The sequence below is a fragment of the Vanessa tameamea genome, chromosome 12 (genome assembly GCF_037043105.1).
Source record: "Vanessa tameamea isolate UH-Manoa-2023 chromosome 12, ilVanTame1 primary haplotype, whole genome shotgun sequence".
Taxonomy (NCBI): domain Eukaryota; kingdom Metazoa; phylum Arthropoda; class Insecta; order Lepidoptera; family Nymphalidae; genus Vanessa; species Vanessa tameamea.
The window spans coordinates 2,977,456-3,001,205 of NC_087320.1; the positions used below are offsets into that span (position 1 = coordinate 2,977,456).

The following is a 23,750-nucleotide window of genomic DNA, read 5'->3' on the forward strand; positions in this document are numbered from 1 at the left end:
TGACGAAGAAAGCGCAATCTTTATTATTATACTTCAACGAGTATTATGATGTTTTATAAAGTGAATATTCCAATAATGTGTTATATAAAACGTATATTTCTTTTTAAAACGGTGCAATCTCGTCGTCGCTCGCACCATTTCATCGAAGCGTCGGAAGTGTCATACGCCTTCCGGATATTAAGCCGCATACGTCACTGACTGCAAACTAAAATACGTTTTAAAAATGTTCTGAAATAGAGATTTATATCGCTGAACTGATTTTTTTAAATAAAATCAAATGGTTATGTACTGACAATATACAATCCAATTAAGATAATGCGGTTTCATTCAAATTTAGCTAGAAAACTATTTATTAAGAAAACAGTAGACAGTAGACATTATTATTTAAAAAAAGTATTATTGTATTGCTTCTCTTGGAATGCTAAATATAATTTCATCATTAAAGTCAAAGTCAAAGTCAAAAATCTTTATTCAATATAGAAGTGTTTAAACTTGCTTATTGATAGTCAAAAATCTACCACCGGTTCGGAATTTAACACCTCGGGCCTGAGAAGAACCGGCGAAAGAAACTCAGCGGGATATATTTTTTTTTTCCATTTGCATGTACAATAATAATTATATTTTAGTTATTTGAAACAGCCTGGAGGCGATCATTTCATACCCAAGGTGTGCAGTCAACTAAAAAGTCATTAGTGTTGTAATGTCCTTTAGCACACAAACGCTCTTTAACGATTCTTTTGAATTTTATAATTGAATAATTTTGAACGTTTTCTGGGATACTGTTGTAAAAACGTATACATTGCCCCAAAAAAGAGTTACTAACCCTGTGTAATCGGGTACTCGGAGTAACAAGTTTATTCTTGTTCCTAGTGTTAATAGAATGTACGTCACAATTTCTGGGAAAATCATTTATGTTTTTGCGTACATACATAACATTATCAAAAACAAATTGAGAAGCGACAGTCATTATTTTAATTTATTTAAATTTACCTCTTAACGAATCTTTTGGGCCCAGGTTATAAATTGCACGAATAGCCCTCTTCTACAGTACAAAAATGGTATTAATGTCAACTGTATTACCCCAGAGTACGATGCCATATGATTTTTATACTGTGATACATTATACTGTGGAAATAACTGAAATAAACAAGGCGAGCCGTATCCACATTAGTCAAAAGTCTATTTTTTTTTACCGCATAGGCTGCAGAGCTGAGTCTATTAGCTAATTTATTTATATGGGGGCCCCATTTTAACATATTTATAATACATTTATGATTAGGTACACAGTTCGTAAATATGTTGTCAATACGTGTTGCAGTGGATTCAGTGATTCTAGTTGGCTCTAAAAATAAGTTAATGAGGTTATATGAATATAATAATGATCTGAATCTAATACTTGTGCTATAGTTTTCTAATAAATTTATGTTGAAGTCACCAAAATTAAACTATATTTACTTGATCCAGATAATTTCAATAATGCACTTTCCAATATTTTCTCAAATGCTTCATATAACCCGCTAGGAGGTCTGTATACGCATACAACAATGACATGCTCAAGCTCTGCACAGGCTATTTCAATAGTCTGCTCAATAGAAAGGCTCACAACATCCTTACGTTCTTAAAATTTTAGATTTTTGTTAATAAGTATTAATGAGCCACCACGTATAGCTTTTTTTCTACTGAACATACTAGCCATCTGGTGACCACTGAAGTTAAACATAAACTGATAATTTACAAGCCAATGTTCTGTTATACATAAAATATCGATGGCATTTCTAATTTTAAAATTGAGGAATTTATCCAAGGATAAATTACTATTAGTTAAATTAATATTAATATTACTTGAGCCAGAGACTTCCTCTATTGTCTTAAAATTCAATTTAAATTACTTTTATCAGTGTTAATATAAATTAAATTATTATTTTTATTATATGTATATATGATCCTTGGTAACATTAGACATAAAATAATTATTAATATTGTAAGCAATTAGGTTACCAATTTGTCTTCTGGATTTTATTGGCAGGTACATAGTTCTGTGAACTTAAATCTATATATGAATTTATTAATGTCAAATAACATAAAATCATTGCTACAATGTCGGGTCAAATTGTATAAACATACATTTAAGTCATAAATATGTAAATTCTGTCCATCTGTCAAGGTATGTGAATATGGAAATGTACTAATTATAAATTAGCATTTCTTTTGATTTTGAATTTCACATAATAATTGTATATCCTTAATTAGATTATTTTTGTTCAGAGACAAACTGTCTCCATGCATTAATACAACTATATTATTGGAATCCAGATGCATATGACTTATCTTATTTATTTGGTACTGATAGGTTGCCCCGGGTGAGCACAACATGTAAGCCTTGCTCGAATCAGGTTTATAACGTATAAAAATGACTATATAAAACTTTAAAACAAAATACTCCCCGGGTTTACGTAGAAGATTTCAATTCTAGTAATTAATTTATAAATTTAAGAAGCAGAACACTGTAATATGTATTTCGATACATATTGTTCTTACCATTGATGGTTGCATAAAATTCATTTTATAAATGTAACAACAATTTTTTTAACTGTCAATTGTGCTGAACTCTGTTGGGTAGGTGGTAGCCACTTTTCAAAATCAAAATTAGAATATATTTTATGTAATAAATACACTGAATAAATCAAAAAGGAACATAAAATTCTCGCTTGTTATGTCGATAGTCCGAATTTAAAGCGGATGATACTCATAAAGCTTTATATTAATCCATACTAATATTATAAATGCTCTAGAAGTAACACTGTCCGTCTCTCTGTCTGTCTGTCTGTCGCTCTTTCACGGCCCCACCATTACGAATACGGTTCGTATTTCATGAAATATGGTATGAAGCAAACTTGAACTCCAAGGAAGGATATTTATTACTTAACAACCAAACCCTTAAAACGAACCAAACCCCAAACGCGAACAAACAACTAGCATTCCATATTAAACCTTCTCTGAAACGCCGTGCATCTTCTGTTATAAGATTTATGTATATTGGTTTAGTAATTTTGAAGTAAGTTAGGCATTACAAAGAAAACGTCTAAATGTGCTAGTATGGATAGATATTCATTATAATAATTAATTATGTATTATTGAACCTAATTATTATCAAATTGTATTGATACCTAAGTGGTTTAATTGATTATTTAAAGCTACTTAAAAATAATAGATTTTAAACAAATGTTTTAACGTATTTTTAATATGTGAGTATAGATAAAATAAGTAACTACGAATACGTGATATCTTATTAAAACAATGGTTACTTGTTCTGACAGCACTTGCGAGTTCGAATCCATAAAAATCATTATATTTAATCGCCAATTATTTGTATTTGTTTACGATTAAAATTAAATGATGGAAAGGTGCAGCCGAATTCAGGTTTGGTGTTCCTTTGCTGTTTAAATTATTTCTGACAATAAAAGTGACGGTAATATTTGTTAATACTTTATTTACTTCTAATGTGTTCTAATGTAATTGAATTTATTCGTATTTGCTTTTCGCTTCGCTAAAGGATACCGTTGTGTCCTTATTAACTTATCTTTAGAAAACGCTAAGGTTTTCATAAACATAGTACTAACAATTTACAAAGCCATGCTTGTATTGCTGATATGATAGAAAAGTTGTACTGGATTTTAGCTTAAATAAGACTTTTGAATTTGCAATGGAAAACGAATAGCTTTAGCAGATTTCATATATCTTTTATTTTATATGTTTATTTTCTTAAAACTTACTTAAAATCTTTATAAAGACCAATTACGCCTTAATCAGACATCTAGAGACAGGTATATTACTTTGAATTATTTATTCCGAAGTTTGTTTTAGCAAAATCTTTATATAAGTTGGTGCTTATTGTTGTTGCCGTACTTGGAATCTTTTTTCACAAAAACTCTTTATTAAAGTTTAGATAGTTTTCGATTTTTATAATCGAAATACAGCAAAATTTTTACTTTTGCTGTATTTTCATCACCAAAGTTTACGTTATCTCAGGTGTAAGTTTGTATGAGTTCGCAAAATTTAATTTTGCTTTCGTTTGTTTCTGAAGCAAAACACTTGCTTACATTGAGAAAATTCTTCGAAGTAGAAAAGCAAAGTAAACATTAGACAAGTTTTCGTTTTTGTCTCGATAAATAAAAAAATAGTAGTTGTTTTATTTTTGTTTTCCTAAATTATACTTAAAGTTTTATTTACCTTTGTAACTGAACGTCAAACCTTTTGATTAAGTTCACATTTCTACAAAAGACAAAAAAATAACTTAGTAGAAAAATATCTACTGAAAATGTTGCAATGTGAATATCAGTTCGTATCATTTTCATCAAGTCCTATATATTCTGAGATGTTGGCCGTAGATGTACACATAGAACGTTTATTCACTTACAAAGAAGAATACAGAGCTTAACTTATCCTATTACGTATTGGCACAGCTATGTTCAAGTTATATAAGTATTTCAGCCATTCTTCGTATCTGAAGCAGCATAGCGTATCATATACGAATACAATTCAAATCAGACTAAACCTCTTCAATAACAAAAATACAGAGCGATATTTTAAGGCATTTGTACAAACCACTCACACTGTGGAACCAGCACAGCAGCATTCGACGGTTTCGCTGGCGGTTTTTCCGAACCGATAAGACTTAAAAAAAAGAACCTGCTTATTTTTTAAAACCCGGTGACACCTGCAAGCCTTTCGGTATTACAGATGTCCATAGGCGTTAGTAGTAATTTTATATTAGGTTTGCCTTTTGATTAATTGATATATTAATATGAAATAATTTTAGTGATTTAGTCAGCTAGCTATCCTTAAAGTAGATTTAAGCGACGTAATTATCAGACGTCAAATTTCCCGCCTCCTATTGAATTAAATATATTATACTAAATACTTTTGGAAGAAGTTAACTCCATTATGATAAATATAAATCCATCTTTGTTTTATACTATTTAAATTAAGTTCTATTACTTATGTTAAGATTGAGTTAAGACTTTTAGATAATATACCATCATCATACGTGCATGAGCAGTCGGTTTATCAAACGGTAAATCGTCCGTATATGTTAAATAAGTTAAACTTTAGCTCGGAGGCTCTTTAATTGGTGTTAAAGTGAAAGTTTTAACTGGACTGCCCTCAGAGGTCTGCTGTAATAGAGCGTAACGATCTAACAGTTACTCAGAAAATGAATGTTATATGAAATTGACCACTTTATTTTGTAAATTAAGTAATGTTGAAAGTAATAATTTTATGAACTATTTTATGAAGAAACTTTCTATATGCATTATGTTAAATATAATAACAACGAATTAAGATAGCTCAGTGGTTAGAATATATAGATCTTTATCGAAGATCGCGTGTTTATTTCCGTGGAATTTTATTGTTACATTACGTGCTCGGCGATGAAGGAAACTATCACGAGAAAAGCTATATGTTATACTGAATTAATGTTCGTTAATTAGCGCCTTGGTAAAATAAGCTAGATTACTTGCAAAATTAGTCAAAAAGACAAGTTCATCTGTGTGATATCACATCGCTGGACATGTTCAGTCTATTATTGTTAGGGTAAAAATGGAAAGGAAACACAACATTTGAATGAAATACAATATTAATATCAATACGATGAATAAATAATACATGCATATATTTTTATATTTTCAATCAAAACCATTTTTACATGAATATTTAAAAAATGTCATCTGAATACTTCGTTTTGTATCAAAATATTTTAATATAAAATTGTAAAATCTACACGAATAGAATAAAGTAGAATAAATCTTTATATGGAGGCATCATACCAGGAAAGGGAAAAGGAAGTCAATAATAAAATAACGAAAAATAAGTTGATTTTATTTGCAGAGCAGTATGACGTCGCGATAACCTGATCACTTAAAAACCTACCTGTTTTTAAGTGATCGCGTGACAAGAATTGACGCCATTCCATCGAATATTAATGAATAAAAGTATTTTTGATCAAAAAATTTAATATAAAATCAATAGAAAAGGATATATATAAACTAAATGTTAAAAAATAAACTCAAGAGCTGAGATTGTTTAGTGAGCTTAGAACACTTGCATTTTAGTCGATGTTTGTTGATTCAAACCAGGTCAAGTATCGCTGAATTTTCATGTGCTTAATTTGTATTTATTATTGATTTCGTGCTCTCTGATAAAAGCAAACATCATAAGGAAACCTGCATGCTTGGAAATATGTTACATTAGAGCGTGGTGGAATAAGATCCTAAACTTATCCTTAAACGGAGAGAAACTCTTAGTCCATCAATGGGTTATAAATTATATCTAAATCGAAATGATTTATAATTTTATAATTCGTGAGTTTTTTATAATCGATTTTATAAAAATACATTTTATTATTCTAAATCAGACTGACGATTATTCACATTAGCAGTATTTATTTACTGACGTTTTTTTTTACAATTAATCGATGCAAAGCGCGATTCGAATGAAATGCAATAACCCGTCGGATTTTATAGACCACATGTTATTAGCACAAACGAGTGTGGAGTTACGGAAAAATATTCCTGTTATTACGATTTTTATTGTAACCATAAAGCCTGCTTCTGTTGATAAAATGAAAATATTTCGTAACGTGACGTTGTATAAAAGTTATAAATAAGCCGAGCGAAAAATTCAACGGGCCACTGTAAAGTATTGGATGTTTCATACAATATATACGATAATAAAGCATTGGCTTTAGTTTATACATACATATGTATGTATTCACTATTATGAAATAGTCATATCATATCCGCCCATATGACTGTCTATTTGATGGTATCTCATAAACAACAACAGATTCTATTTTGGTTATTATTTACGTCGATCCACGCAGGGTTTATGGTGTGATTTGTAAATGTCAAATGCACAAATTGAAATGGGTATTATGTATAAAATTGTGACCCTCAGAAGATTTTTCTTCCTACTAATATCACAAAGGCGAAAGTTTGTGAGGATGGATGAATGGAATTTTGTTACTCTTTCACGTAAAAACAACTTTACTTTACGGATTTGGATGAAATTTGGAATAGAGATTATGATTATGATCAAGAGAGAATAATTTTTTTGAAATTTTGAAGCGGTTTATGAAGACAACCAATATAATCAATGAATAAAATAATAATAAACAATTTCGTATTAAAAATGCATAATACTCGTCACGTTAAATGAGCTTAATATATTATATAATTAAGCCGTATTAAGTATTAACAGTCGTTTGAACATTAAATTTATTCACAAAGAAAATAATAAATTAGGTATGCATAAAACACGAATTGTTTTAAATATGTGTTATAAGTGCATCTTTTGGCATGAGTAAGCTTTACTTACGACTGGACTATATAAGCAAGGCTGTTAATTTTTTATTAAATTATTATTATTAAAAAAATCAATCAAGTTGTATTTAATGATATCATAAAATTCTTGCAAATGTAATATTACGCAAGTTCCCGCGTTTCTATTAATATCTATTCGAATATAGATTCTATTTTCATTGCATTCCCCAGACCATCGCTGACCAAATTTTATATTTTTATGATAGAAAAAAATACACCGTAAAAATAGCCTATATATCTACCATATGAAAACCGACTGCCTATACGGTTTAAATAAAAATAATAAATATGTTGTTATATGTGATGAGATTATAAAGGAAATAAACTGGCCAAGTGCGAGTAGGACTCGCGCACGAAGGGTTCCATTCCGTACCATTTTTTTAAAAAATATTGGTTCACGGTTTATGCATAAGGTATGTTAATGAAATTAAATGTTTTTTTTATTTTTATATTTGAGTAGATTGAATGAAAGGAAAATGACGGTTTACGATTTATGTGTACATTTCCCCACTTTGGAAGTTTCTCGCCCAAACTATTCAGTTTAGAAAAAAAAGTTATTACAAACCTCAATATCATTTTTGCAGACCTATCCATAGATATGGTTTTAATGAAACAAATTTTAATCCACAAGTATGGGTTTGACGATTTTTTTTTTATTTTCAGTTATAAGTATGTGGAACCCCTAAATGCGGTTCACAGAATACATGTACTTACCAAGTTTCAACAGTATAGTTCGTATAGTTTCAGAAAAAGTGGCTGTGACATACGGACGAACAGACAGACACACATGACGAATCTATAAGGGTTACTATTTTTGCCTTTTGTCTACGGAACCCTAAAAAACCATTTTAAAATCAATCAAACTCAATACTTAATATAAATTATAATTTATCACACATGTCGATATATTCTGTTAGAAGAAACTCGAAAAAAAAAAGTATTTTATAGATATATATGTCAAAAATGGAAATCAAAATTTAAAAGTATATTTTGTTTATAACCAAGAAGGTTGGTTATAAAGAATTTCGAATATAAAAAATGAAAACATGTTTCGAATGAAATTCTATCATATTGTATTAAAAAATAATTAAATTAATATTACAAATTATTTAAATTAAGGCCCAAATTATAAATTAATATTTGTGAAAATCGATCAAATATTATTACAATAAATATTTAAATATTTGCAAGGTAATTGAAGGTAAAACGAGTTATATTAGAATGTCGTTAACATTGCTCGACAGCTAATGAGAAAGGATTGAATTCATTATAACATTTAAATGCAAACAAATATATTCAATGACATTTTGAATAATTACAAATTAAATAGCTAAACGAGGAAATCAAGAGTATTAATGGGATTTATGTAATTCAATCATTCATTCAATACAAAATGGTCAAAAAATAATAATCAAATATTCGGTAGTACAATGGTTAAGAGTTACCAAATTTAGGAAGTCTTGAACCTTAGGTAGTAACAGATTTATTTATTTGATTGATTCAAAAACGCTTCGTTATGAAGTTTACTTGAATAAAATTGATTTGATTTAATTCGATTTTGATTATATAGTGAATTATTTTAAAACTAATTAAAACTGTAGGTCGTGAATGGCAAGCTCTTTCTGATCATATCTATTTGCTGTCCCATGGGTATATGTGTGTGCTTTAATGGTACCCCTGTGCATATTTGACTGTTATATGTCTTGCGTAGTTTTCTCCGTTGAGAATCGGTCAGGCCCTTGCATCATCTCGTATCTACATGCAAAGACATATTTGTAAAAGTGTAGACAATAATAATATGTTTCCAATGAGTTAATATCATATCACTATTGTTCAATATATCTTGCTACTTATATTAATTCTATATATATTTATATCTCAGGGGGTAAATACAACACGTCAGAAATTTGATCTTTAATAATGGGTAGGAACTTAAAACACAATATTGATCGGTAAACAGGTAAGTAAATGGAAACTAGATAAAGAGATTAGACGCTTGTCAAGCGTACGCGTGCGAATGCTCATCATTACATAGTATAAAACAAAGTCACTTATCGCTGTCTGTCTGTCCCTGCGTATGTTTAGATCTTTAAAATTACACAACGGATTTTTATGTGTTTTTTTTTAATAGATAGTTTGATTCAAGACGAAGGTTTATATGTATAATACATGCACAATAAAGTAGAAGACTGATAAATTTTAGAGGTTTAAACACATTTTTTTGCGCTTACATTGCAAATGCTGGCTCAACTCTACGAGATAGATCAAAATATTGTACTGTAGTATTGTAAACCTTAAAAAGGCCTTCAAAAAAGTCCGCAATGGTATATGTCTATCTGTTAGAGATAACCCACAATATCTATCCGCCTCACGCCCCTGTCGCTTAATACACGTTCGAATTTTAATAGTGATAGTTTCCGTTACTTCAATTAATTTAATGTAACATTGGGTTTTTAAACCGCTTTAAGTAAAACTGTTTTGTATTCATTAAAAATAATTATGATGATTCAAATTAAGAATTTGTAATATTTTATATGCATTAAGGATTTATTATGTATTCGAATATTATTTTAATTATATTGATACGAATGATGAGGGCTTTGTGCAAGCCCACCTGGGTAACTCCCACCCATTTATTTTACCGTTAAACAGAACTACTTAGTTTGTTGATTGTGTTTAGTTTGAAGCTTGATTGAGCCCGTTTACATACACAAGGGAGTTTGTCTCTTGTGTATGTATTTAGTTCCTAAGGTTGATTTTTTATGTATTAGCGATGTAAGGAATGGTAAATATTACAATCTAAAACTACGGGTGGAGGTGACAACTTGTTATCCATTTATGAGTCCTTATAATAAATAAAAAAAGCAATAAATCATTCGATAAAAGAGAGTTCGTTGACGGATTAAGTTGATATTTAAATATTTGACGTAATAATTATATCACGAGTACTTGTAGCTACTAGCAACTTGTTTAATACAAATTTAATTTGGAATGTTGCTGGACTAATTTTAATGGAATAATTCATGTGTAATTATAATATTTGAGTGCAAATTTCCGTAAAATTAAAATATTTATTTATAAATATTTACTAAGATATAGTTGATATCACTGAATATTAAAGATCTGACTCTAAATAAATGGTTTTAAAAATAATAATAGTAGGTAACGTTGTCGACGAAAGTTTTAAATGAATAACAAATAAGTCCTCTGTAACAGATTATAATTAATTTTCAACTGAGACACTGACCTGTGTTAACTTAAGATCGCATCCATCTTTAAGTAGTGACACTACTAAAGTCTTTAAGAAGAATAATAATTTTGAAGTTGAATATTATAACTTATTAAAAAAACTATATTAATGCTAATCAGATGCCAAACAGGTCACCTTGTGTTAAGTGATCACCATTGCACATAAATGCATAAAAACTAAACTAATTCACAACTTTTTATTTATTGTGTTGTTGCGATAAGAACTGATTCGATCAAAATTTAACATCAAGATAGTACTGTAATTCTCCAATACGAACCTAAGGTCTTACATGAGTTCAATGATTGGAAAAAGCTTAATTTAATATCAAACATAAAATATACCTGTTATATTTATATTAATGTAAATCTTTAATATTTTCATTTCGTCTACAATATTATAAATGTCAAAGCGTAATAACATCGAATCATAAAAAAAAATATAGATATATATTTAAATTTTGATGGCGTGATTAAATATTCATGATTTCAAATATGTTATCTTTTGGGTGAACGTGTGAACTGTGTGAAGCGCGTGTCTTTTAATATTCACCAAATTGCTTTGATAGGATATCAAAGGCGTATGCGGGCTGGAAAAGAAAATTTTCTCGCATAATAATAAGCGATGTACCTATCGTATCCATAATTTTATATTGTTATTGCAGTTTTGGCTTCAATTTTTTAAGTAAAAACGGTACTTAGGTATACGTAATCAACAATCCATGGTTATGTGGCTAGCTTACAATGCAAATCTGGAGACCCAAAATAAAGTTTACGGTACGATCTTATAAAAGTTATTGAGTATTTTTGTTAAAATAATCATTTATTATAAAGTTGGCAATGACATCAGGAATCTCAGGAAGTATATGTAAATAATAAATTATGTTGTTAATAGCTTCTTTTCGGTCGTATTGCGTTACCGTTCTGTAGCCACCGCCTTGCTATCCGACTGTTAGGTTTGACAGACGCTTGTGTTGAATAATATCTTCTCTGAAATCGTCTAGTCCTAAAGAGTGACTAGCACAGCCGAAACTAAGCCACGAGAATATTATTTATTGAAATCACACTTACGTGAGCCCAACTTTAAATAAACCAATGTTCTATATTTAAATTATACCTAAACGTATACAATATATGTACATAGGTATACGATTATGTACATAGTTGTAATATCTAATATATACTGATAATAATTTTTCAACTTTTATCTTTATGTTAAATTAGGTTATATAATTTGAATGTATAATTCACTAATTAACATTGGAGCAGATCGGTGGAATAAGCGCCAAACCTTCTCCTAAAAGGACAGGTTTAAGCCCAGCGGTGGTACATTTACTTTACAACTACGTAGATACATATGTTGTTTTATATATGTAAAACTAACAAGATATTTTTTTACTTTCAGATGACAATGTGGATACTTCTTTTACTCTTCACACCGTTTGTGGTCGGCCAGCAGCCATGGGTGCCGTGTTCGGAACTGAACGACGACCTTCGCTACCCTTGCCGGTGTCGAGTACAAGTGGACAGAGCCCTACAGCTGCGTATCTTGATGAATTGTGACAGGGTCGTTTTTGCTGGAGATTTTCCACCGTTACCATATGGGGCACCAATTGTCTCGTTCAGTCAGAAATGGGCTGGTCAGCAATCTTTGCCAACACAAGTTAGTATATTTTTCTTTTCTTTTTTTATGGTATTCGTTAAGCAGACTGGCAAATGGACCATTGGATTGAAGTGCTAATTATCTCCAATAAGCATAGGCGTAGGAAATATTAACCATTCTTGGTACATGTACCCTGCGACTCTCTATGTCTATCGTGCCCGTAGTTCAACTGCCTTCAAACCAGTACATAACAATATTAAGCATTGCTGATTGGTTGTAGAATATTTAATAAGTGACTGGTACCCAGACACACTTAGCATAAAATTCTAGCACAATGTTAATATCGTTTTTATTAATGTAATTTCTTGCACAAGCGTTACGCATCAGATTGTAAAATTCAGATTATCAAAATATGATGAATATTGAAATAAAATTTAATTTATGTAACGTGAATGAGAGAAAGTTATTAGAAGCTTATTACGAAATAGAAGTTATCTTACTACTAAATGGTCTACTAATCTCGACTACTACTTCTCTAAGAATAATAATCTTCGAAACATGTCGAGATTATCTCGATAAATAAATGAAATAGAAGTAATTAATAAAAATGATAAATAATTTATGGAAGCGTAAAATTGTATCCCTAAAGGTAGAAATCACGAAAAATGTCCAAGAATGTTGCCGGAAATTGAAAATTATCCATTGAAACACTGATCTGATTTCTATCTGTTGTCACGCGATCATTCATGATCTGATAACCGTAGCCGGCAACGCTCTCGATACATCTCGGTGGGATCACAAGAATGTAGAACAAATATACCAGATATTTTTATGAAAATAGCATTAACGACTCGCACTTTCACATACTATTTTTTATATAAACCCCTATTTATAGTATCTACATATGTATATATATTATTAGGCAAAGACAAAATAGTTTCGCGTCTTTTTCTCCTCTGTTTCTTATTTGTTTGATTTTATTTGACGAGTTTTGGTATTATTAAGCCAATTTTGGAATTAAGAGCAGAAATAATTCGAAAAATTCGAATTCATATTGTAATTATGTCTTTGACCCTGCTCTAACACGTCTATATGAATAGACTAGACATAGATATTAACAACTTTAAGTGAAATAATTCAAATGAAAATATGCCCATTATAGTGTAAAGACGATTTTAAGTATATCATACATTACATAACTAAATTGTTTTTCTCTAAATTAATTTAATTTTCTTCTACACATCTACAAATGTTCAACAACATTATTTTCTACACTTCTTAAGGTTGGCTAGTAAAAATGCTTTCAGCATTAAGCCCGCCTTGTGTACAATATATTATTACGTTTTGTGTTTTGCAATAAAGTCGTTAGTAAATATATAAAGACAGCAATGTTAGTTGCAGTTTTACTAAATCGCAATTGGAACAAAATATCGTTTTATATATATTTTTTATTTAAAAAAATAGGATTTTTTTTTATAATATAATTTGAGGCGTTTTTTTTTTTATAAATGGTTATTAATTCCATCCAAAAACCGATTCTTGTTAATCACGTTAATCAATTAATTCCGCAGCTCGCAGGCATGTTCGCGATTTAACGCAAATTTTCATCGGTTCATTTATCTGTTACGATAACGCTGCTTTATATAATTACAATAATGTAATGAGAGTATTTCGTTTCATAAATTATTATGTGATAGATTTTATTACCTAGTAACAAAATCCGTGTGACATTATTACGTTTAACAACACTGGTAGAACGGAATTACGTAGTATCTAATGTTTGTTATCTCATGAAGTTAAATAAGATCAAATTTATATCTTAGAATAAAATTCAATGCTGGTGCTAAGTCGGGTAGCTATCTTGTAATAAAATTTAGCTTGTTGTGAAAACTTCTAAAGTAACATGTGATTCCATCAAGTTTATGAGATTGTGTATCGATACCGTATATTGGATTTTAGTTCAAAGAGCGTGGAATAAGTTATTTTTGGGAAAGAATTACGAAGGGCGATATGGCGAGCGAGAAAAGCTCAGGTATTATACGAGGGGCATATTTATAAGCTCATATCTTACGTTATCCGTTGGTTTTCCTGTTGGATAGCATTTTGTTTTTATTAAAAATAGTTGGACTGGCACGTAGGCCACCTGTAGGTGGTCACCACTAGCCATAGACATTGATGGGCTGGACGGAAATTATAGGCTTAGTTTTTAAATGATTTAAAAGGTAGACATTATTCCCAAAAGATATTCTCATCCATCTAACTCTCCGTTGACCAGAGAATATATGGTTGACACAACAATAAGCACATATGCAGACCACAAATATTAAATATAAATTTTATTTTAAATTTGTATTTTAGTTTTATTTACATTGGGTATTGTTTTTAATTAATTTTGTGGGAATTTTAAAGAGCGAACTTTAGTCCGAATTCGTTCATGTTCGCATACGAATTTCCACCAGCGTCCTTTGTGGTAATTTTTTTGCAGATGCTTTGTAATAAGTTCCTAGTTGTTATACATTGTTGGAGAGCTAAGCAAATATTAAAATAATATCGTTGTCCGTCTCGCATTTTTAAATTTGGACCTATAATTATTTTTTTTAATATTGATAAATAACTAGTGTTTAATCGTTTTTATAAATCAGAAGAAAAAATGAGATTTAAATTAATACTTATATACTCTTTTTAATAATACTTTTTTTTTAAATAAATTTTATAGTTGCATTTTTGACTTATTTTGAAAAAAGCTAAAAAACCTGATTACTCAAAAATGGTTCAATTTTGCATTATGTATATGTGGGCTAAAATTATGCCAAATAGTCACCATTATTACTTCCTCACGGGAATACGTCGCATTACCAATAATATGTATATAGATATATATATACTTTATAACCAATAACTTCTTTGCTATATGAAATAATATATATATATTATTAATATAATTATTAAAGTTCTTGTAATCGCAACAGAAAATACTATTGCTATCACGTGATGTGTTCTCGTAGCAACCTACTTTTGTATATTGTATTGAAATGCCTTGTTCTATTGTAGAATTTCTAATGATTAGTCATACAAATTTGTCTGGGTTTGGTTTGTCGAATTCCTATTGTACTGATTTAAATTGTAATTTTTGATCATCTAAGATATTAAAAGAAATTGTCACATTTTTATATACTTTATTTTTCTTTCATCACATAAATGGTTGCCTTTTAACTTTTATTTCTCCAATAATTTCATAATTTTATGTAATTTTATTTTTATGTATTTTTTAGATATTTTCATCTTACGGCCTACCACTTAAAGAATTGGACTTCTCTCATAATAGTCTTCGGCGTCTACCCGATCGTCTTCTATCAGGAATTCGTGGCAACATAACCAAAGTAGTTCTAGCAGACAACTTGCTTGGTGATAATCTGAACCCAATATTTTCTACCGCAGAGTTTCATAACTTACCAGCCCTGGAGGAGCTAGACTTAAGTGGAAATAGTATAAGAGGTCTGGAAGAGGGTCTCTTGATAGGGTGTGATGTTTTAAAAGTAAGTATTGGTAACATTTTAACAATCAGATTATTTAATATACCTAATAATAAATGCATTTGTAATGAATAATAATTTGTATACACCAATAATTTTAATTATCTCAGAAATGCAATTCCATCTATTCAATTTTTATATGTGATAATAAAAAAATTATAATATCACGTGCAAAGGCACAAAACCGGAAATTCTCTCTTCAATGAAATTCACCACTAAATATAAAACCTTTTTACGACGAACATTCCAACTTAAAATATTTTCAGCCAACGCTTGAAGTAAAAAATTCTTTCAGGTATTACGCCTGGACCGTAACAATATGAATTTCGTTCCATCTTCCTCACTCAACGGCCCACAGTCATTAAAAGTTCTCTCGCTCAGGGAAAACAGAATAGGTAAGTTGGTTTTTTTCCAGTTCTATTACAGCCGTAACTCTTTTGACAAGTTACAAACTTTCCCAAGTTTGACTGTAATTTAGCTCTATATTTAAAAATTGATATATCATTAAGTTTTTAGTTGAACTTATTTAAGGATTACATGTTCTAGAATGGTATTAACTAGCTCAAAACTTTAAATCATAGTCAATACTATGAAGCCTGTCACAAACAAAACAGTTCTTAGACTGACCCTCTATTTTAGGATTCTATGTTATGTTCTTAACTTTTATTTTATTAAATTAAATTTAAAATCATGTCGAGATAATTTAATATATATCTATCTTCATTTTTGCATTATTTCAGGTACAATAAGGCAAGCGACATTCGTTTCACAGAAGACACTTGAGGAAGTTGATTTGCATAGTAATATGGTTTCGACGATTGAGGGTGGTGCGTTTATTAGCCTGAGCGAACTACAAAGCCTCGATCTCGGCCGTAACAGGCTTTCAAAGTTCAACAGTGATGTATTTCAAGGAATTGAGAACTTGGAAAAATTGGATCTCTCTGAGAATTTCATAGCAGATTTCCCGACCGTTGCCCTTAAGTCATTCGCGAGCCTCAAAAATTTAAATCTATCCAGCAACATGATATCGGTAATTAAATCTTGTAATCGGACGAAATTAAATGTGATAAAATATTCCAGCATTTTGCATCATTAAATAATTAATTTAATTTATACATGATTGAAACGAGAACTGGTTCTTGTTTTAAATGTCGAATGTGCAATTTATTCATATAAATCCTTTAAATAAATTTCCAATTTTTAGATAATATTTGTAATTTGAACGATTTGTTGAAAACATTTTTGAAATTGAGAATATTTAACAAAAATACGACCAATTATTTCGTGAAATATGAAATAAACTGAAACAATAAACTGTTACTAAAATGTTTCAGAATATGGATCCAAGTCATCTTAACTCCTTGACCTCATTGCAAGTATTGGACTTAAGCAGGAACAACCTGGTGAAGCTGTCTCCTGGAACTTTTGTGGGTCTCACCGATTTACGTTATTTAGATGTTGGAGTCAATTCACTGCGAACCGTAAGTATATTTTAGATGAAACTAAATAATAATTAATTTGTGAACAACTCATTGATGTATTTTTGTATGAAATGTTAAGATTTCATTTGCAAATACTAATTTTAATTACTAATGTAATTGTGAAACATTTTCAAATATTTTGGTAGAAGTTTTAATTATGACAAATTGTTTGCAGGTGGAAGATGACGCATTTGACGGTTTGACAAGTCTTCAAACACTTTTGCTGAGGGATAATAATATTCTTCTTATTCCTACAACTGCATTATCTCGACTACCAAGCCTTACATCAATACATTTGGGCTTTAATAGAGTAACAGCTCTTTCAAGCGATATACTGCGAGCAGTCTCAGATAGAATTAATTCGTTAGTATTATCAAGAAACGTTATCAGAGAGCTACCACAAGGTGCATTTGAGCATTTTAAAAATTTAAGACATTTGGATCTATCAGGAAATCTCTTAAACACTATATCAGCGGAAGTTTTTAGTGGATTGGAGACTACTTTAGAATTTTTATCGTTAAATCAAAACAGAATACTGGGTTTCACTGGGCAGCAGCTCAAGTTTGTTAATCTTTGGTTTTTAGATATTTCTGGAAACCAAATGTCGGAAATTCCTATTGATGCTTTTCAGTCCATCCCGAGTTTAACGCATCTCAACATGAGTCACAATTTACATATCAATGTTTTGCCACAAAGTGTATTCAACCAAAATGATGCTTTGATTTCAGTTGACATTAGCCACGTTGGATTAAAAGCACTTCCAGTTAATTTATTTTCAAAAAATCACAACTTGGAACAGATTTACCTATCTCATAATAATTTACAAGAAATATCAGAGAATTCTTTTAAGAACCTCAAAAATCTAACGCATCTTGATCTTTCGTATAATTATATCGTGACGATAAGAACTCCAGCATTTGTCAATGTGATGTCCATTCAATATTTATCGTTAAAAGGCAACCAATTAAACGCTTTTAAAGGAGAATTTTTCAACACGGGAACAAGCTTAGAAGTTATTGACGTTTCGGATAATCAGTTAAGCTACCTATTTCCTTCTTCATTTAAAATTCATCCTCGACTTAGAGAAATTATACTGACGAACAATAAGTTTAACTTTTTCCCTTCTGAGTTAATAAGCACTTTACAGTATTTAGAACTAGTAGATTTATCTGGAAACGCTTTGAAAAACGTTGACGAACTTGATTTTGCCCGTCTTCCAAAGTTAAAATCAATTTTGCTGGCTAGAAATGAACTCGAATCTGTCAGTGAAATGGCCTTCCATAATTCCAGTCAAATTCAACATTTGGACCTATCATACAACAAAATTGATCGTATTGGAGACAGGCTATTTGAAGGTCTCATAAGACTAGAACATTTAAATTTGGCTGGAAATCTATTAACTGAGCTACCAGATAACGTTTTTGATAGGTCCAGACTTCATATGCTCGAATCAATCACACTCAGTCATAATTTATTTGAACAAGCTCCCCTTAAGGCCTTGCAAAAACAATACTTCTTTGTCTCATCGGTTGATCTGTCACATAATGATATTACTGATATACCAGCGGAGGATAGCGTGATGGTAAATATAAAAAAATTGGATCTCTCATTTAATCCTTTGTCTGAAAAAACGATTAACAATGTTTTGACCGAACCAAAAACTGTTAGAGATTTAAACTTAGCGGGAACTGGCATGAAATCGGTCGGCCAGCTAGAAACACCATTTTTATATAAGTTGAACTTATCATATAACAATATTACTAAATTATCTGAGAAAACATTTACCAGAACTACTTTATTGGAATCATTAGATCTCTCGCACAACCAGATTGGAGATATATCTAATTCATTAGCGATTTCTTGGCCAAAACTAAAAAATCTTCAAAGACTAAATGTTTCTGATAATCCTGTTATAATGGTCTTAGAAGGCAATTTTGAAGGTCTTTCGTCACTTCGAATACTGGATTTGAGGAACTTAGAGAAATGTACAAAAATTGAAAAGAATGCCTTTAGAACATTGGCTAATTTAGTGGAACTTCGTGCTTATGGATATCCAAGATTGGGCTACTTTGATGTTCAGGGTGCTTTACAATATGTATTAGCTCTTGAAAAATTAGACGTTGAAGTAAAAGATACTAACATTGGTGCTGATCAATTACATTCAACATTACATCCACGCCTGGAAGAATTAGGATTAAGAGGCAACCGGTTAAAGACAGTATCATCTGGCGTACTGGCGGGTCTTAAGGCACCCGCTATTATAGTCCGTTTTCGGAATACTTCTGTTTCAAATCTTCCACCAGCATTATTATTTCCTTTGCCACGTTCATCGCGTATAACGATTGACGTAGGTGGAAGTCAACTATCTACTTTGCAACCACAATTATTGGTTGCACTAGACGATCGTCGAGCAGATTTGTCAATGTTTGGCTTGGACACAAATCCTATCCGCTGTGATTGCAACTCACGAGCTTTGAGACGCTGGATTCCAACTGTAGGCATTGAAGAAGTCCGATGTAATTCTCCAGATCATTTATCTGGATTTTTACTCGTTGAGATAGGGGATGATGAGTTATCTTGCGACAGTAAAAGAAGAACCACAGCTACCTCTTCTAGTGCTTCAACGACTTTACCACCACGACTTGTACATCGCACGTCTGCCGAACCTGATATTATCTGGTCAGTCGCTCCATCGCACGAACGTCCAAAAGTCGCGGGTGAACCAAAAGGAGCACCTGTTATTGGTGTAGCCACTTCAACAAATGATGATAACTTAATAATCGGAATAGTCGGTGGAGTGGTCGCATTTATAGCTATACTAATTGTTGCCATATGTATCGTTCGTTTGCGGATGACGACGACTTCGTACAGAGGTGGTCCATTAGCTAATAGTCCAGGGGCAGGTGCGGCTCAAATGTGGGGTGCAGCTTGGCCAGGCTATGCAGCTACGTTGCCTCCACCATCGTTATCTACCGCTACATTGCCCCACAAAGTTCAAGGTGGTCCGGGATCAGTTCGGTACTTAGCTCCACCGCCGCCAGCACCTTATTTCATAAGCTTGCCACCGCATGATGATAAAATTTATCGGTAATATCACCATTCTAATTGTGTTTTCAAGTATTGTAATAAAATATACCCTGTAAATAGAATACTAATAAATTATTGGATGTGGTCCTTTCGAAAATGACGCTTGTAATTTGTGTTTTATTTTAATAACAGTGTCAAGTGTTGTGCTTACTGTTTGTTTATTATTATATTATATTGTGAAATAATTGGTAATTAAAAATAGTTGAGCTCAGGCTAGGTTTGAATTATCTAGTCACAAGTTACAGGTCGGGTCCACGAGGTTGCTTGAACAGATTAAAATACAGCACGAATTTTGTATAATATAATTTATTAAGCATAAAACTTCTAAATTGTTATGAATTTTAAGTTGGTAAAATAGAGATAGCGTAGTTTACGATTAATAAATATAATTACAAAATAAACTATAATAATTAGTTTTTGTGTTTCATTTATGACGTAGCTTTAGCCGCATGTTTTAATACTGAATATTTTTGGTTTCTACTTTGACTGCAAATATGTTTCATTTAGGTATGTATATATTTATATAGATTTAACAAAATTGAGGTACGATGTGCGTTGAAACTAAATAATGAAACTCGTGTGAAGCCACACGTGGCAACTAGTAATATGAAATTGGGTTATATGGGTCACTCAGAGTAAGTGCAATCGTAGCATATGGAATTCAGAATTGTGACATGGAATTGCAATTTAGCCTCACCTGCAGTGCGGATTAGAGGATAGGCCATCAGATATTTTAAAATATTTAAGCAAAATGCAATTTGGAGAATAAATATATCTGACACAGGACAATAACCCTTCAATCTTGGGAATTAAGGCGTAAGTTCCTTTGTACCGACACACATAATTACTCAATAATGTTACTTAGCGAAAGAATTGTATATAAAGGAATAGCGAAAGTCACGAATGGGTGGTACCAACACTGACTGACTTGCACAAAGCATTACCACCAAGCGTTTTACGTGCTTTTACTTTTTAATTAGTCATTAATAGAGGTATTTTTTTAAACATATAGTATTTTAAAAAAATTAACGTGTTTGAATACGTAAGATGTTTTCAACAAATCTTAGTAGCGAGTAGTTTAGATTTAATTAATATATCAAAACATAAACCGACTGATTCTCAAAACAAAGAACGAGATCACTAGTGCCAAATATATATATTTTTTGATAAACATTACACTCGTTCATTTATTTGGGGTTTGAGAGTATGTCTTAATATTTATTTTACGTAAGGCAGAAGATACAAAATAAATATATTTTTTGGCATCGGTTGGTGGACGAGCTTATGGGCCACCTGATGGTAAGTGGTCACCACCGCCCATGGACAATGGCGCTGTAAAAAGAATTTACCATCCCATACATCGTCAATGCGCCACGATATGTGTGATTATGTTCATTGACCCAAAAAATATAATTAAAAACAGATAATTTCATAGAACAGTAATGTCATAAATATATACAGCGTGTATGCGTAGACACAAATGAAACCTTATTTTCAATGGAAGTTTGATTGTATTCGTATGCAAATATTCCGCATATACAAATAGAAACTATTTATCGAAACGTGATAGGTTTGGTTTAGTACAATCGTTTCAATAAACATCGAATGTTTCGATTGTGTACGAAGCCATGGTTTGACCGTGTTTTAAATGTAACTACAGTTTCAACACAGGCAAAAGTATATAGATTATAATAATCATTGAAACATTTAATGAAATTAAATATAGTAAGTACATGACCAAAGATGAATTGTTCGAGTTATTTTTACGTTGCAGCCTTTATTACATTTATAAAGAATACAACAAAACAAATAATCGCTGTTGGTGAAATAATACAGTATCGGTTCTAGATATATTTATACGTGCATTTAAACATTCGGACTGAAAAACATAAAACTAGCTTAAGAAAGACATAAGTACGAAAATAATTCGAAATGTCTTTTTTACGCAAATCCGAATTGAATGTTAAGGAATTTTTATGAGACAATTTTTGTGTAATCTCATGCGTGGCGGCACATTGCGCGGAGTTGGAGAAAATGGGAATTCTCTGCTAGTTCCCTTGAATTTACACCACATAAACACAAATTGCATCCACGTTTAGCAAAGCGGCATTTGATCACATTTTGTCTCTTATTTTCCCTGAAAATAGTGTTCGAATAAATTAAAATTTAATAATTTACCTTCTCAGCGCGAACATGTCCATTAGTCGTTGCACTTAAGCTATATAATAAGTTAAATTATGTTTTAAAAAATGTATTGATTGACATTTTATATAATAATCAGTTATTTATCTTTTTGGAAATGAATGAAAACATTGATGAAAATTACACTTAATAAATTTTCATCAATGATATTATATAATAAATATATATATTATACAGCCTTTGAAATTATTTTATCATCAGCAATCTAACGTCATCCACCGCTGGGCATTGTCCTCTAACAATCCAGTTCCCCACCTTCCACATCCAGTTGATCATTGGTCCATGTAGCTGGAGCGAATTCTAAATAAGATATTCTATATATGGATATTTTGTATTTCTTCTAAATGTGCCTTTTGAACTGTATAATAGCTGTTAAGCTGATTTCATCTTGCTGCTTCAATGCAGCTTGGGAAATACACACGGGACACATTATCATCCGACACATGCAGATTTCCTTACAATATTTTCTCTCACCGCGGGACACCAGATGAATTATAAGCGTAATTATTCAATTTCAAAAACTTTACCGTAAATAAATTAACATAGTTGACGTGACAGAATTCCTAAAATTAACCTTATTTTTCAGAACCAAAATATACATCTGTACATAAATAATTATAATATGTATTGTTTTATTTTTATTAATAGTAAAGTTATTTTCACTGTAATTAATGTGAAAATGTGATTACTTTAAAAACATCCATCGTTTAAAAATAGTTAATCTCGTTACGTATTGAATCATTATAAAAATATAAAGTGAACGGACCGTAAAGAAATTCCACGTTTTCATATTGTAGAATTTATATCCGCGAAATTTTGCCATCTCTGTTATTACATTCTATCTCCAGTCCTTAGACAACAACATATTGTTGAATTTCGGAGTCAGCAAAAATGTTTTCTGTTCATAACAGTTATTCTACTATAGGATTATTTATTTAATTTATTTATTAATTGGTAATCCAGCAGCGTCCAATATTAATAAAACTTAATTTGTTAAACACAACAATAATACCAATAAAATTGTAGTAATGTAGTACTGCACAATCTAAATATCATACATATTGTGATATGAACTTGAATATTATGTCTATACTAGATAAATAAGGCAGATGACCAAATGTGTGAGCAGATACGTACATATATATATAGTAATAATCATTGACCTAAAAATATCTAATATCGACACCTAACAAACAGCTAACTATGACCACCGTTATTT

At 30.8% G+C, this 23,750-nt stretch overlaps 1 protein-coding gene across 1 annotated transcript in view; it reads left to right on the plus strand.

Annotated features, from left to right (window-relative positions):
• LOC113392970 (chaoptin) overlaps window positions 1-20,743 on the plus strand; it is a 55,334-nt gene extending 34,591 nt beyond the window's left edge. The window contains exons 2-7 of the mRNA XM_026629621.2: window positions 12,031-12,288; window positions 15,501-15,764; window positions 16,057-16,156; window positions 16,502-16,791; window positions 17,096-17,242; window positions 17,418-20,743. Coding sequence (XP_026485406.2) covers window positions 12,031-12,288; window positions 15,501-15,764; window positions 16,057-16,156; window positions 16,502-16,791; window positions 17,096-17,242; window positions 17,418-20,333 — 3,975 coding nt within the window. The 3' untranslated portion in view covers window positions 20,334-20,743. The remainder of the gene's footprint in view (window positions 1-12,030; window positions 12,289-15,500; window positions 15,765-16,056; window positions 16,157-16,501; window positions 16,792-17,095; window positions 17,243-17,417) is intronic.
• Window positions 20,744-23,750: the final 3,007 nt, after the last annotated feature.